The sequence below is a fragment of the Dendropsophus ebraccatus genome, chromosome 10 (assembly GCF_027789765.1).
Source record: "Dendropsophus ebraccatus isolate aDenEbr1 chromosome 10, aDenEbr1.pat, whole genome shotgun sequence".
In the NCBI taxonomy this organism is placed as follows: domain Eukaryota; kingdom Metazoa; phylum Chordata; class Amphibia; order Anura; family Hylidae; genus Dendropsophus; species Dendropsophus ebraccatus.
Window position 1 is genome coordinate 89,761,059 of NC_091463.1, and position 18,800 is coordinate 89,779,858.

Here is an 18,800-nt window from a genome sequence, read left to right on the forward strand (position 1 = left end):
CAACTGTAATACCATCTACAGGTCCTGGAACTGTTCTACAAGGAAGAGAAGATGCACAAACAACCACCACAAATGTTCCAATATCAGCATCTTCATCAGGTCCATCAATGTCTATAGTGACACCAACAGAAATATTAACAACAGCTGCAACATCTACTGGTCCTGGAACTATTCAGGAAGAAGCAGAATACACATCAACATCATCTATGGATATTGCAACATTCTCCCCATCTGCAGCATTGACTGAAAGTCCATTAATGTCTGTAGTGACAGCAACAAATGCAATAACATCTTCAGGATCAGAAACTACTGGATTAAGTACAAAAGATGCAATTATAACATCCACAGGTGGTGAAACATCATCTACAATAGTAGAATCTACTACAGTTTCACCAGCATCTACAAAAACACCAACAATTGAAACTACAAAAATGATAACATCTTCAGGTCCTGGAACCATTCATGTAGGAACAGAAGATGCAAAAACAATGGCCACAACTGTTAGACCAATATCCACAATATCAACATCTACTTCGGGTCCATTATTGTCTACAGTGACACCCACAGTGATAACTGCATCAGATGCAATAGCATCTACAAGTTCCGAAACAACATCTAAGGATATTGCTACATTATCCCCATCAGCAGCATTTACTGAAAGTCCATTAATGTCTGTAGTGACAGCAACAAGTGCAATAACATCTTTATTTTCAGAAACTACTGGATTAACTACAAAATATGCAATTATGACATCCACAGGTGAAGATTCATCATCTACAATAGAAAAATCTACTAGAGTTTCTCCAGCGTCTACAAAATCACCAACAACATCTACAGGTCCTGGAACCTTTCATGTTGGAACAGAAGTTTCTGAAACAATGGCCACAACTGTTAAATCAATATCCACTATATCAACATCTACTTCAGGTCCATCATTGTCTACAGTGATGACCACAGTGGTAACTGCAACAGCTGGAATGGCATCCAAAGGTCCAGGAACTGTTCATGAGAAATCAGAAGAAACGACAACAATAACCACAAAACCAAGATCTACTGCAAGTCTACCAATGTTTAAAGTGACAAAAAGTAGTGAAAAAACACAGCCAAGTTCGGAAACACATCAAATAACAACAGAGGATGGACTTATGACATCCACAGGTGGTAAAATATCATCTACACTACATCCATCTACTACAGATTCACCTGTGTCTACAATTACATCAACAAGGACAAATGTAATAACATCTACAGGTCCTGGAACGGTTCTACAAAGAACAGAAGATGCACAAACAACCACCACAAATGTCCCAACAATATCAGCATCTACATCAGATGCATCAATGACCAATCTCATGACATCCACAGATGGGGAAATATCATCTACAATAGAAAAATCTACTACAGTTTTACCAACACCAACAAAAATATTAACAACAGCTGCTACATCTACTGGTCCTGGAGCTACTCAGCAAGAAGTAGAACACAAAACAACAACAACAACAACATCTATGGATATTTCAAAATTATCCCCATCAGCAGCATTTACTGTACTGCCTATACTGACAGCAACAAGTGCAATAACATCTTCAGGTTCACAAACTACTGTATTAAATACAAAATATGATCTTATGACATCCACAGGTGGTGAAACATCATCTACAATGGAAAAATCTACTAGAGTTTCACCAGTGTCTTTAAAAACAGAAACACTGGAAACTGCAAAGACCGTAATAACATCTACAGGCCCTGGAACCATTCATGTAGGAAGAGATGATACACAAACAATGGCCACAACTGTTAAACCAATATCCACAATATCACCATCTACTTCAGGTCCATCATTATCTACAGTGACAGCCACAGTGATAAATGCAACAGCTGCAATATCATCTACAGGTTCAGGACCTGTTCATGAGGATTCAGAAGAGACAACAATATTCACAATAGCAACATCTACTGCAAGTCTACTAATGTCTAAAATGACAGAAACTGGTGCTATAACACAGGCTAGTTTGGAAACACTTCAAATAACAACTACAGGTGGTAAAATATCATCTACAATAGAACAATCTACTACACCTTCACCATTGTCTACAATAACATCAACAATGACAACTGTAATAACATCTACAGGTCCCGGAACTGTTCAAGAATCACCAGAAGATGCACAAACAACCACCACAAATGTATCTACAATATCAGCATCTACACCAGGTCCATCAATGTCTATAGTGACACCAACAGTAATATTAGCAACAGCTACAACATCTACTGGTCCTGGAGCTACTCAAGAAGAAGCAGAACACACAACAACATCTATGGATATTGCAACATTATCCCCATCAGCAGCATTGACTGTAAGTCCATTAATGTCTGTAGTGACAGCAACAAGTGAAATATCATCATCAGGATCAGCAACTACTGGATTAAGTGCAAAAGATGCAATTATGACATCCATAGGGGATGAAACATCATCTACAATAGAAAAATCTACTAGAGTTTCTCCAGTGTCTACAAAATCACCAACAATGGAAACTGCAACAACCGCAATAACATCTACAGGTCCTGGAACCATTCATGTAGGAACAGAAGTTGTAGAAACAATGGCCACAATGGTTAAACCAATATCCACTATATCTACATCTACTTCAGGTCCATCATTGTCCACAGTGATGTCCACAGTGGTAACTGCAACAGATGGAACAGCATCTACAGATCCCGGAACTGTTCATGAGGAATCAGAAGAAACCACAACAATATCTACAATACCAACATCTTCTGCAAGTCTACCGATGTCTAAAGTGTCAGAAAGAAGTGGACAAACACAGCCAAGTTCTGTAACACATCAAATAACAACAGGGGATGGACTTATGACATCTACAGATGGTAAAATATCATCTACAATAGATCCATCTACTACACCTTCACCAGTGTCTACAGTAACAAAAACAAGGACAAGTGTAATAACATCTACAGGTCCTGAAACTGTTCTACAAGAAACAGAAGATGCACAAACAACCACAAATGTCCCAACAATATCAGCATCTACATCAGATGCATCAATGACCAATCTCATGACATCCACAGATGGTGAAATATCATCTACAATAGAAAAATCTGCAACAGTTTCACCAACACCAACAGAAACATTAACAACAGCTGCTACATCTACTGGTCCTGAAGCTACTCAGCAAGAAGTAGAATACAAAACAACATCTATGGACATTGCAACATTATCCCTATCAGCAGCATTGACTGTAAGTCCATTAATGTCTGTAGTGACAGCAACAAGTGCAATAACATCTTCAAATTCAGAAACTACTGGATTAAGTACAAAAGATGCAATTGTGACATCCGCAGGTGGTGACACATCATCTGCAATAGAAAAATCTACTACAGTTTCATCAGAGTCTACAAAAACACCAACAATGGAAACTACAAAAATGATAACATCTACAGGTCCTGGAACCATTCATGCAGAAATAGAAGATTCAAAAACAATGGCCACAACTGTTAAAACAATATCCACAATACTAACATCTACTTCGGGTCCATCATTGTCTACATTAACACACCCAGTGATAACTGCATCAGATGCAATTGCATCTACAGGTTCAGAAACAACAACCTCTATGTATACTGCAACATTATCCCCATCAGCAGCATTTACTGTAAGCCCCTTAATGTCTGTAGTGACAGCAACAAGTGCAATAACATCTTCAGGTTCAGAAACTATTGGATTAAGTACAAAAGATGATGTTATGACATCCGCAAGTGGTGAAACATCATCTACAATGGGAACATCCACTAGAGTTTCACTTGGCTCTACAAAAACGCCATCAATGGAAACGGCAACAACCATAATAACATCTACAGATCCTGGAACCATTCATGTAGGAACAGAAGATGCACAAACAATGGCCACAACTGTCAAACCAATATCCACAGTATCAACATCTACTTCAGGTCCATCATTGTCTACAGTGACAATCACAGGAATAAATGCAACAGATGCAACAGCCTCCATAGGGCCAGGTACTGGAAAACATCAGATAACAAGAGAGAATGCACTTTTAACATCTACAGGTGATAAAATATCATCTAGAATAGAACATTCTACTACAGATTCACCAGTGTCTACAGTAACATCAACAATAATGACTGTAATACCATCTACAGGTCCTGAAAATGTTCAACAAGGAACAGAAGATGCACAAACAACCACCACAAATGTTCCAACAATATCCTCAATATCCCCATCTACTTCAGGTCCATCAATATATATAGTGACACCAACACAAATATTAACAACAGCTGCAACATCTACTGGTCCTGGAGTTACTCGGCAAGAAGTAGAACACAAAACAACAACAACATCTATGGAAATTGCAACATTATCGCCATCAGCAGCATTTACTGTAAGTCCATTATTGTCTGTAGCAACAAGTGCAATAACATCTTCAGGATCAGAAACTACTGGATTAAGGACACAAAATGCAAGTGTGAATTCAAATGTTGTTGAAACACCATCTATAATAGAAAAATCTACTACATTGTCATTAACTTCTGCAAAAACACCAACAATGGAAACTGCAAAAACCATAATAACATCTACAGGTCCTGGAACCATTAATGTAGGAAGAGAAGATACACAAACAATGGCCACAACGGTTAGACCAATATCCACAATATTTAAATCTACTTCAGGTCCATCATTGTCTACAGTGACGCCCTTAGTGATAAATACATTAGCTGCACTATCATCTACTGGTCCAGGAACTATTCATGAGGAATCAGAAGAGACAACAATATCCACAATAACAAGATCTACTGCAAGTCTATCAATGTCTAAAATGACAGAAACTGGTGCAATAACACAGGCTAGTTTGGAAACACATCAAATAAAAACTGAGGGTTCACACATGACATCCACAGGTGGTAAAATATCATCTACAATAGAACAATCTACTACACCTTCACCATTGTCTTCAATAACATCAAAAATGACAACTGTAATAACATCTACAGGTCCTGGAACTGTTCAAGAATCAACAGAAGTTGCACAACCAACCACCACAAATGTCCCAACAATATCAGCATCTACATCAGCTCCATTAATGTCGCTAGTTACACCAACAGTAATATTAGCAACAGCTATAACATCTACTGGTCCTGGAGCTACTCAAGAAGAAGCAGAACACACAACAACATCTATGGACATTGCAATATTATCCCCATCTGCAGCATTGACTGTAAGTCCCTTAATGTCTGTAGTGACAGCAACAACGGCAAAAACATCTTCAGGATCAGAAACTACTGGATTAAGTACAAAAGATGCAATTGTGACATCCACAGGTGGTGAAACATCATCTACAATAGTAAAATCTACTACACTTTCATCAGCATCTACAAATACACCAACAATGGAAACTACAAAAATGATAACATATTCAGGTCCTGGAACCATTCATGTAGGAATAGAAGATGCAAAAACAATGGCCACAAGTGTTAAACCAATATCTACAATACTAACATCTACTTCAGGTCCATCATTGTCTACAGTGGTAACCCCAACAGATGGAAAAGCATCCACAGGTCCAGGGACTATTCAGGAGGAATCAGAAGAAACAACATTATCCAAAATACCGACATCTACTGCAAGTCTACCAATGTCTAAAGTGACGGAAAGAAGTGGAAAAACACAGACAAGTTCAGAAACACATCAAATAACAACAGGGGATGGACTTATGACATCTACAGGTGGTAAAATATCATCTACAATAGATCTATCTACTACAGATTCACCAGTGTCTTCAGTTACATCAACAAGGACAAGTGTAATAACATCTACAGGTCCTGGAACTGTTGTACAAGGAACAGAAGATGCACAAACAACCACCCCAAATGTCCCAACAATATCAGCATCTACATCAGATGCATCAATGACCAATCTCATGACATCCACAGATGGTGAAATATCATCTACAATAGAAAAATCTGCTACGGTTTTACCAACACCAACAGAAATATTAACAACAGCTGCTACATCTACTGGTCCTGAAGCTACTCAGCAAGAAGTAGAATACAAAACAACAACATCAACAACATCTATGGGTACTGCAACATTATCCCCATCAGCAGCATTGACTGTAAGTCCATTAATGTCTGTAGTGACAGCAACAACTGCAATAACATCTTCAGGTTCACAAACTACTGGATTAAATACAAAAGATGATCTTATGATATCCGCAGGTGGAGAAACATCATCTACAATTGGAAAATCGACTACAGTTTCACCAGCGTTTACAAAAACACAAACAATGGAAACTGCAAAAACCATAATAACATCTACAGGTCCTGGAACCATTCATGTAGGAAGAGATGATACACAAACTATGGTCACAACTGTTAAACCAATATCCACAATATCAGCAACTACATCAAGTCCATCATTGTCTACAGTGACAGCCACATCGATAAATACAACAGATGCAATAACATCTTCAGGTCCAGGAACTGTTCATGATGAATCAGAAGGAACAACAATATCCCTAATAGCAACATCTACTGCAAGTCTCCCGATGTCTAAAGTGATAGAAATTGATGGTATAACACAGACAAGTTTAGGGATAAATCAGATAACAACAGAGGATGGACTTGTGACATCTACAGATGGTAAAATATCATCTACAATAGAACAATCTACTACAGATTCACCAATGTCTACAATTACATCAACAATGATAACTGCAATACCATCTACAGGTCCTGAAACTATTAAAAATGGAAGAGAAGACACAAAAACAACCACCACAAATATTTCAACAATTTCAACACCTTCATCAGATCCATCAAAGTCTATAGTGACACCAACAGTAATATTAGCAACAGCTGCAACATCTACTGGTCCTGGAGCTACTCTGGAAGAAGCAGAACACACAACAACATCATCTATGGATATTGCAACATTATCCCCATCAGCGGCATTTAGTGTAAATCCATTAATGTCTGTAGTGACAGGAACAAGTGCAATAACATCTTCAGGTTCAGAAACTAATAAATTAAGTACAAAAGATGATGTTATGACATCCACAGATGGTGAAACATCATCTACAAAGCGAACATCTGCTAGAGTGTTTCCAGCATCTACAAAAACACCATCAATGGAAACTTCAACAACCATAATAACTTCTACAGGTCCTGGAACCATTTATGTTAGAACAGAAGATGCACAAGCAATGGCCACTACTGTCAAACCAATGTCCACAGTATCAACATCTACTTCAGGTCCATCATTGTCTACAGTGACAACCACAGTAATAAATGCAACAGATGCAACAGCCTCCATAGGGTCAGGTACTGGAACACATCAGATAACAACAGAGGAGGCACTTTTGGCATCTACAGGTGGTAAAATATCATCTAGAATAGAACATTCTACTACAGATTCACCAGTGTCTACAGTAACATCAACAGTGACGACTGTAATACCATCTACAGGTCCTGAAAATGTTCAACAAGGAACAGAAGATGCACAAACAACCACCACAAATGTTCCAACAATATCCACAATATCCCCATCTACTTCAGATCCATCAATATATATAGTGACACCAACACAAATATTAACAACAGCTGCAACATCTACTGGTCCTGGAGTTACTCGGGAAGAAGTAGAACACAAAACAACAACATCTATGGAAATTGCAACATTATCGCCATCAGCAGCATTTACTGCAAGTCCATTATTGTCTGTATCAACAAGTGAAATAACATCTTCAGGTTCAGAAACTACTGGATTAAGGACACAAGATGCAAGTATGATATCAAATGTTGTTGAAACATCATCTACAATAGAAAAATCTACTACATTGTCATTAACTTCTGCAAAAACACCAACAATGGAAACTGCAAAAACCATAATAACATCTACAGGTCCTGGGACCATCCATGTAGGAACAGAAGATGCACAAACAATGGCCACAACGGTTAGACCAATATCCACAATATTTAAATCTACATCAGGTTCATCATTGTCTACAGTGACGCCCTTAGTGATAAATACATTAGCTGCACTATCATCTACTGGTCCAGGAACTATTCATGAGGAATCGGAAGAGACAACAATATCCACAATAACAAGATCTACTGCAAGTCTATCAATGTCTAAAATGACAGAAACTGGTGCAATAAAACCGGCTAGTTTGGAAACACATCAAATAACAACTGAGGGTTCACATATGACATCCACAGGTGGTAAAATATCATCTACAATAGAACAATCTACTAAACATTCACCAGTGTCTTCAATAACATCAACAATGACAACTGTAATAACATCTACAGGTCCTGGAACTGTTCAGGAATCAAAAGAAGATGCACAAACAACCACCACAAATGTATCTACAATATCAGCATCTACATCAGCTCCATTAATGTCTATAGTGACACCAACAGTAATATTAGCAACAGCTACAACATCTACTGGTCCTGGAGCTACTGAGAAAGAACAAGAACACATAACAACATCTATGGATATTGCAACATTATCGCCATCCGCAGCATTGACTGTAAGTCCCTTAATGACTGTAGCGAGAAGTGCAACAACCTCTTCAGATTTAGAAATTACTGGATTAAGTGAAAATGATGCACTTATGACATCCACAGGTCGAGAAACATCATCTATAACAGAAAAATCAATGTCTACACCAACAATGGAAACTTCAACAACCATAACAACATCTACAGGTCCTGGAACCATTCATGTAGGAACAGAAGATGCACAAACAATGGCCACAAATGTTAAACCAATATCCACAATATCAATATCTACTTCAGGTCCATCATTGTCTACAGTGACAGCCACAGTGATAAATGTAACAGATACAATAGCATCTACGGGACCAGGAACTGTTTATGAGGAATCAGAAGAAACAACAATATCCATAACAGCAACATCTACTGCAAGTCTACCAATGTCTAAATTTACAGAAAGTAGTAGAAAAACACAGCCAAGTTACAAAACACATCAGATAACAACAGAGGATGGACTTATGACATCCACAGGTGGAAAAAAAACATCAATAGAACAATCTACTACAGATTCAATGGTGTCTACAGTAGCATCAACTATGACAACTGTAGTAACATCTACAGGTCCTGGAACTGTTCTACAAGGAACAGAAGATGCACAAACAACCACCACAAATGTCCCAACAATATCAGCATTTACATCAGCTCCATCAATGTCTGTAGTGACACCAACAGTAATATTAGCAACAGCTGGAACCTCTACTGGTCCTGGAACTACTCAGGAAGAAGCCGAACACACAACAACAACATCTATTGATATTGCAACATTATCCCCAACAGCAGCATTTACTGTAAGTCCATTAATGTCTGTGGTGACAGCAACAAGTGCAATAACATCTTCAGGATCAGAAACTACTGGATTAAGTACAAAAGAAGCAATGATCACATCCACAGGTGGTGAAACATCATCTGCAATAGAAAAATCTACTACAGTTTTACCAGCGTCTACAAACACACCAACAATGGAAACTGCAACAACCATAATAACATCTACAGGTTCTGGAACCATCCATGTAGGAACAGAAGATGCACAAACCATGTCCAAAACTGATAAACCAATATCCACAATATCAATATCTACTTCAGGTCCATCATTGTCTACAGTGACACCCACAGTAATAAATGCATCAGATGTAACAGCATCTACAGGTCCAGGAACTGTTCAGGAGGAATCAGAAGGAACAACAACAATATCCACCATATTAGCATCTACCGAAAGTCTACCAATGTCTAAAGTGATGGAAACTAGTGCAATAACACAGACAAGTTCGGAAACCCATGTTTTAACAACAGAGGATGGACTTATCACATTCTCAGGTGGTAAAATATCATCTACAATAGAACAATCTACTACACATTCACCGGTGTCTACAATAACATCAACAATGACAACTGTACTAATGTCTTCAGGTCCTGGAACTGTTCAAGAAGGAACAAAAGATGCACAAACAACCACCCCAAATGTTTCGACAATATTAGCTTCTATATCAAGTCCATCAATGTCTATAGTGACACCAACAGTAATATTAGCAACAGCTGCAACATATACTAGTCCTGGAGCTACTCAGGAAGAAACAGAACACACAACAACAACAACAACAACAACAACAACATCTATGGATATTGCAACATTATCCCCAACAGCAGCATTTACTGTAAGTCCATTAATGTCTGTAGTGACAGCAACAAGTGCAATAACATCTTCAGGTTCACAAACTACTGGATTAAGTACAAAAGATGCAATTGTGACATCCAAAGGTGCTGAAAGATCATCTATAATAGAAAAATCTACTACAGTTTCACCAGCGTCTACAAAAACATCAGTAATGGAAACTGCAACAACCGTAATAACATCTACAGATCCTGGAACCATTCATGTAGGAACAAAAGATGCACAAACAATGGCCACAACTGTTAAACCAATATCCACAATATCAGCAACTACATCAGGTCCATCATTGTCTACAGTGATGCCCACAGTGATAAATACAACAGAGGCAAAAGCCTCTAAAGGATCAATAACTGTTCATGAGAAATCAGAAGAATCAACAACAATATCCACAATAGCAACATCTACTGCAAGTCTACCAATGTCTAAAGGGATGGAAACTAGTGCAATAGCACAGAAAAGTTCCGAAACACATCAGATAACATCAGAGGATGGACTTATTACATCTAGAGGTGGTAAAATTTCATCTACAGTAAAACAATCTGCAGCAGATTCACCGGTGTCTACAATAACATCAACAATGACAACTGTAATAACTTCTACAGGTCCAGGAACAGAAGATGCACAAACAACCACCACAAAAGTTCCAACATTATCCACAATATCAGCATCTATATCAGGTCCATTAATGTCGCTAGTGACACCAACAGTAATAGCAACAGCTGCAACATCTACTGATCCTGGAGCTACTACAGGTTCAGCCATGTCTACAATATCATCTTCAATGACAACTGCAACAACTGTAATAACATCTATTGATCCTGGAACTGTTCAAGTAGACACAGAACATTTAACAACAAGATCCATGGATAGTACAACACCTTTTTCAACCGTCTTGAATGCTACTCCATCAATGTCCACAGTGACAAAAAGTTCAACTTTAGGTTCAGGAACACATGGAATACTTAGAGAAGATGCACTTATTACATCCACAGGCAGTGAGATTTTGTCTACAGTAGAACAAGCTACTATAGGTTCTACAATAACACCAACAGCGATAAGTTCTACAAATGTAATAAGATCTACAGAAACTGGAACCATTCAAGAAGTAACAGAAGAAGCAAAAACAATGGTCACAAATGATAAAACAATATCCCCAATATTAGCGTCTACTTTAGGTCCTTCAATGACTACAGTGACACCAACTTTGATAACAGCAACAGCTGCAACATCTACAGGTCATGGAACTTTTCATGAGGAAATAGAGAATACAACAACAATGTCCACAATAACATCATCTACTGTAAGTCCTCCAGAGTCAACAGTTACAGCAACTGATGCAGTAATATCTTCAAGTTCAGAAACTACTGGATTATTTACAAACAATTTAGCTATGACATCCACAGGCGGTGAAACATCATCCACAATAGAAACATCTACTACAGGTTCACCAGTGTTTACAAAAACACCAACAATGACAACTGCAACAGCCATAATAACATCTACAGGTCCTGGAACTGTTCAAGTAGAAACAGAACACGCAACAACAAGATCCATGGATGGTGCCATACTTTCCACAACTGATACATTGAATGCAAGTGCTTCAATGTCTGTATTGACGTCAGCAAGATCAATGACAATGTCAGACTCAGAAACTATTGGAAAACCAACAGAAGGTGCACTTACGACATCCACAGGTGGTGAAATATCATCTACAATAGAGCAAGTTACTACAGGTTCACCAGAGACTACGATAAGACCAACAATGGAAACTGCAGCAACTATATTAACATCTTCAGGTCCTGGAACCATTCAAGAAGTAACAGAAGATGCACGAACCATGGCCACAAATGTTATAACAACACCCACAGTAGCAGCATCTACTGGAAGTTCATCAACATCTACAGTGACTGCAACAAGTGCAATAACATATTCAGGTTCAGCAACACATCAAATAACAACAGAAGATGCACATATGACATCTACAGGTGGTGCACCATCATCTACAATGGAACAATCTACTACAGCTTCACCAATTTCTTCAATAACATCAAGAATCACAAGTGTAAACACTGTAATACCATCTACAAATCCTGGAACTGTTCATCAAGGAACAGAAGAAGCTCAAACTACCGCCACAAATGTAAAAACAATATCCCCAATATTAGCGTCTACTTTAGGTCCTTCAATGACTACAGTGACACCAACATTGATAACAGCAACAGCTGCAACATCTACTGGTCTTGGAACTTTTCATGAGGAAATAGAGAATGCAACAACAATATCCACAATAGCAACATCTACTATAAGTCCTCCAGAGTTAACAGTGACGGCAACTGGGGCAATAACATTACCAGACTCAGAAAATACTGGATTATTGACAAACGATGCACTTTTGACATCCAGAGGTGATGAAACATCATCTACAATAGATAAATCTACTACAGGTTCACCAGTGTTTACAATAACACCAACAATGACAACTGCAACAACTATACTAACATCTACAGGTCCTGGAACTGTTCATGTAGAAACAGAACACGCAACAACAAGATCCATGGATAGTGCAATACTTTCCACAACTGATACATTGAATGCAAGTGCTTTAATGTCTGCATTGACGTCAGCAAGATCAATAACAATGTCAGACTCAGAAACTATTGGAAAATCAACAGAAGGTGCACTTACGACATCCACAGGTGGCGAAGCATCATCTACAATACAACATATTACTATAGGTTCACGAGTGTCTACAATACCACCAACAATGGAAACTGAAGCAACCGTAATAACATCTACAGGTCCTGGAACCATTCAAGAAGTAACCGAAGATGCACAAACAATGGGCACAAATGTTATAACAACACCCACAGTGGCAGCATCTACTGGAAGTTCATCCACCTCTGCAGTGACTGCAACAAGTGGAAAAACATCTTCAGGTTCAGGAACACATCAAATGACAACAGAAGGTGCACATATGACATCCACAGGTGGTGCACCATCATCTACAATGGAACAATCGACTGCAGGTTCACCAGTGTTTACAATTACACCAACAATGAAAACTGTAAACACTGTAATAACATCTAAGAGTCCTGTAAGTATTCAACAAGGAACAGAAAATGTAGAAACAACCACCACAAATTTTCCAACAATATCCACAATATCAGCATCTACTGCAAGTTTACCAATGTCTAAAGTGACAGAAAGTGGTGTAATAACACACCTAAGTTCCGAAACACATAAGTCAACAACAGAGGATGCGCTAATGACATCTATAGGTGGTAAAATATCATCTACAATAGAACATTCTACTACAGATTCACCAGTGTCTACAATAATATCATCAATGACAACTGTAATAGCATCTACAGGTCCTGGAACTGTTCAAGAAGGAACAGAAGATGCACAAACAACCAACCCAAATGTCCCAAAAATATCAGCATCTAAATCAGCCCCATCAAAGTCTCTAGTGACGCCACCAGTAATATTAGCAACATCTGCAACATCTATTGGTCCTTTGGCTACTTCAGGTTCACTAGTGTCTACAATGACAACTGCAACAACTGTAATACCATCTATTGATCCTGGAACTGTTCAAGTAGAAAGAGAACATTTAACAACTAGATCTATGGATAGTGCAACAGTTCCCTCAACTGATGCATTGAATGCAAGTCCATCAATGTCCGCAGTGACAAAAAGTTCAACATCAACTATAGGTTCAGGAACACATGGAATAATAAGAGAAGATGCACTTATTACATCCACAGGCAGTGAGATTTTGTCTACAGTAGAACAAGCTACTATAGGTTCTACAAAAACACCAACAGCGGTAAGTTCTACAAGTGTAATAAGATCTACAGAATCTGGAACCATCCAAGAAGTAACAGAAGAAGCACAAACAATGGCCACAAATGTTGAAACCATATCCCCAATATTAGCATCTACTTTAGATCCCTCAATGACTACAGTGACACCAACATTGATAACAGCAACAGCTGAAACATCTACTGGTCTTGGAACTGTTCAAGTAGAAACAGAAGAAGCCTCAACAAGATCCATGGATGGTGCAATGCTTTCTACAATTGGTACATTGAATGCAAGTGCTTCAATGTCTGCATTGACGTCAGCAAGATCAATAACAATGTCAGACTCAGAAACTATTGGACAAACAACAGAAGATGCACTTATGACATCCACAAGTGGTGAAATACCATCTACAATAGAGAAAATTACTACAGGCTCACCAGATTCTACATTACCACCAACAATGGAAACTGCAGCAACCCTAATAACATCTTCAGGTCCGGGAACAATTCATGTAGGAACAGAAGATGCACAAACAATAACAATATCCACGGTAGCAGCATCTACTGGAAGTTCATCAACATCTGCAGTGACTGCAACAAGTGAAATAACATCTTCACGAACAGGAGCACCATCATCTACAATGGAGCAATCTACTATAGGCTCAACAGTGTTCAGAATTAAACCAACAATGACAACTGAGACAAACATATCTACTATAGAACAATCTACTACAGGTATATCAACAATGAAAACAAGGGCAGATGCAACAACTCATATACCTGAATTAACCACTTCTGGCAAAGGTGCAACTGAAGGATCAGAAAGAGTTGAACCAACAACATTAATAGATGGTGCCACATCACCCAGAATAGAACAATCTACTTTAGGAATACCAATCTCTAGAAGCACAGCAGCAACAACTGAAATAATATCTACAAATTCTGCAACAAACACACTAGCAACATTCATAGATAATACAACAATGATACCATCAACAGAAAGTTTACCAACTTTACCAAGCTCAGCAGTGTCAGGTGCAACACTGAATAGAGATAGCCATGAAACCACAGAGTCTATAGGGACCACAATCACAGATGCCAATACAATGCCCACATCTAGTGGAGTATCTAGAGGAACATCAAGTCCAATATTAGTAGGAACCGGAGTTCCAGTCACTGAGTCTGTAGACATTACACCAGTGACCTTAGGAATAGCTACAACAATGGTTACTACAGCAATAGACCCATTATCCACAACACCATTAAAAACAGAGACAATTACACAAGAAACTGAGACATCAAGGTTCTCGACAGGAACATCAACGGATATTACATCCATAGAGGATACAAGTTCCACATCTGTCACTGCATCCTCAAATTATTCAACAGGAAATTTCGCAGAAGGTCCAACAACAATAATCGCTACAAGCTCTACTGCAATGTCTATAGATAGGTCAACTCTGGAAGATGATTCACATATGTCGACTATTACACAAGAAAAATCTACTATGACAATGACAGGTTTTTCTCAAACCTCAGAAGACATCTTACCCTTCACAAGTTCTTTCACTTTTTCCTCATATTCTCCAATAGAAGGACTAACAGAAATTTTTACAGATGGTAAATCAAAACCTACGAATGCTTCTTTAAGTGGACAGAGTGAAGAGACTACAACACCAATAGTTATTGGATCTACAATACCATTAAAAACAGAGACCCAAGAGCATGTGTATTTTACATCAACGTCTCTTGAAGGACCAACTATAGGAGAGTCTTCTACAATGTCTAATGACAAGCTAATGAAAACTGCAACAGTAACACAAACATCTACAATGGCTTTAACAACACTTAAAGATGACCTGGAGCTAAGCACAATAACTATGACAGAACCAGTGGCCACAACTGGAACACATGCCAGAGTTGTACCAACATCTATAGAGGAAACAACCATAACTAGAGAACTAACAAAAGGTTCATCAACATCACATATGGTTCCTACAATAATATCAACCCAAGTGAGTAATTCAAGAATGACAGATTCTCCTACAATACAAACAAAATCCATTACAATGTCACCAATAGATGGGGCTTCCTCAAAGTCCACCCCAAGACCATCTACAGAGGGTCCATTAACATCCACCAAGGTACCAGAAGAAGAGATAGTTACAGTATCTTCAGTTATACCAACAATTCAAAAAGGTTCTACAGAAACCGCAACAACAGACAGAGCTACAACAACAAACTCAATGGAGTCACCACCAACTACAGCAGGAACAACTGACAACCTGGGGACAACGTCACATGATAAAACTGAAAAGACTTCAGAAGGTCTTAAAACGATAGTTGAGACAACTACAGAAACGTTAAGAACCCAAAAAGATAACTCGCCACATACAAATATTATGACCTTAAGTACAGTTACATTAAGTCAATCAGAATTGATAACTACAAGAAAACCGACCACTGAATCTACAATGTCGGGGGAAGTTTTTATGACAGGAATAATTACTATGGTGGCATCAACACCTGAGGCCCAGAGGAAAGGCGCAAAACAACCATCAACACCTACATTAACAGAAGCTTCATCTACTACTGATATAACAACTAATACTAAAGTGTCAGATTTAGGAACAGGGAACGAGACCCCAAACATTGAGTTACCGAGATCAACCAAGGGAATTGTAAAAGGTACACCTCCGTTTCCTGGTTAATGCAATCACAAACTTTTCAGACTTGTATATCTAAATGTTCTTTTATTTTTTGCAGATATTGACTTAGGACGACTGGAAGCTGCACAGGTAACCAGAGCATATTGCTCATTGTAATATAAAACTAAAGAGTGCATAGTAATATTAGCTATATGTTAGGGGCATAACAGGTTCTATTACCCCAGTTGTTGATGGTGCATTCTGTTAAAGGAAAATCTATGGTGATGGCTCCAATTAAGTAGGATAGGAGTGATACAACATAAAGCTTTAAACCATTTTAAAGGACAACTCCGGCGAATTTTTTTTTTGGCTTATTTAACACACATTACAAAGTTATATAACTTTGTAATGTGGTTAAATACCCGGTCTGGCCCCCTTCCCCCACTTTCCGACCCCCCCGCCCGGAAGTTAAAGAATGTATACATTACCTATTACGGTCGTCACGGTCCTCTTCTCCCGGGCGGCATCTGGTGACGGGTGACGTCAGAGCTGGGGGCGGTCCGGGTCTTCTTCCTCTTCGGCGTCTTCATTGAGAGTGAATGGGAGAGAAAAGGCTGCTGGTGCACATGCGCACCAGCAGCCTTTTCATTGGCTGGAGCGCATCACATGGCTTCCAGCTTGCTCAGCCCTGATTGGTTGAGCTTGCTGGAAGCCATGTGATGCGCTCCAGCCAATGAAAAGGCTGCCGGTGCGCAAGCGCACTGGCAGCCTTTTCTCTCTCATGGACCCGGAAGCAAGAGACATCGCTGGACGGCGAACCCAGGTGACGGCGAGGCGGACGGCGGGCGAATGGAGTGGCAATCATCACCGGAGGGATGGTGAGTATGGTGTCTGTGTGTGTCTGTGTTTTTTTTTTTTTGGGGGGGTTCCCGCCGGAGTTGTCCTTTAACCTATCACAACCTATAAAGTACAGTTATAACAGCGGTCGGGTGAGGGGGTATGTCGAAGGCTATCTGTCGGTAATGACTGTCATTGGAAATAACTATTGATTGCAGTATCTAATGCTGCGTTTACACGGAACGATTATCGTTCGAATTTACACGATAATGATCGAATTCTAACGATTATCGTGCGTTTAAACGCAGCGAACGATCAAACGACGAGCTAGAAATCGTTCATTTTGATCTTACAACATGTTCTTAAATCGTCGTTCGTCGCTCTCAAAAAATTCGCAGATCGTTCTGTGTAAACAGTCGTTCACTGATTTAACCTATGTGCGAGATGGGCTTAACCGATCACAAAACGATTTTTCTGTACAATATATCATTCTGTCTAAACGCTGATCGCTACAAAAAAAATTGTTACTTCGAAATAGTTTATCGTATGATAGGGTGAATTGTCGCTACGTGTAAACCCAGCATAAACAGCTGTCATTTGTGTTCAGTGGGTATGATCAGCACCCCTGCAATGTAAACAGTGGTGCTGATCCACTGTTATGGCAGCCCAATCCTTCTCTGGGGTCTGCCATGACTGATCTGCCGATAAGGTCTACCTGTGGCAGGCTGTACCAGCAGAGCACCTATAACCTAGAACTATGCAGTGCATATGCACTACACTTGTAATGTAATAATTGCTTATAATACCCTCTTTGTGGGGCAAAAAGGGTTATTAAGAAAGTTTTAAAAAAAGTTTAAAAAATTACAACAATCTATATTTCTCTCCATGAATTTACTTTTTTCAATTTTAGCTTACAACTTTTTTTTTTTAATTATATAATAGCACTACAAAGTACCAAATATTACTCAATAGAAGAATAAAAATGATATTGGTCTGAGAAGGTGAGGAGGTAGAAAATGTATGCCAAAAATATAAATTTGTGGGATATCCTGGGATTTTTTTTTTTATCCAGATGTAATAGATATATAAGGTCAATTTTTACTATAATGTTGATGTATCATTATTCTAAACTCTTTAATTTTTTTTTTTTAGAGAGAAATTGTCACCGTACACATAGGTAAGAATATAATATAGCATATATAAAAAGATAAGTAGTTACGGACACAGATGGTAAATAAGTATATT

At 38.7% G+C, this 18,800-nt stretch overlaps 1 protein-coding gene across 1 annotated transcript in view; it reads left to right on the forward strand.

Annotated features, from left to right (window-relative positions):
- Positions 1-18,800, forward strand: part of LOC138766533 (mucin-3B-like) — a 51,906-nt gene that overhangs the window by 18,830 nt on the left and 14,276 nt on the right. Inside the window, exons 3-5 of the mRNA XM_069944123.1 lie at positions 22-16,758; positions 16,837-16,868; positions 18,708-18,732. Coding sequence (XP_069800224.1) covers positions 22-16,758; positions 16,837-16,868; positions 18,708-18,732 — 16,794 coding nt within the window. The remainder of the gene's footprint in view (positions 1-21; positions 16,759-16,836; positions 16,869-18,707; positions 18,733-18,800) is intronic.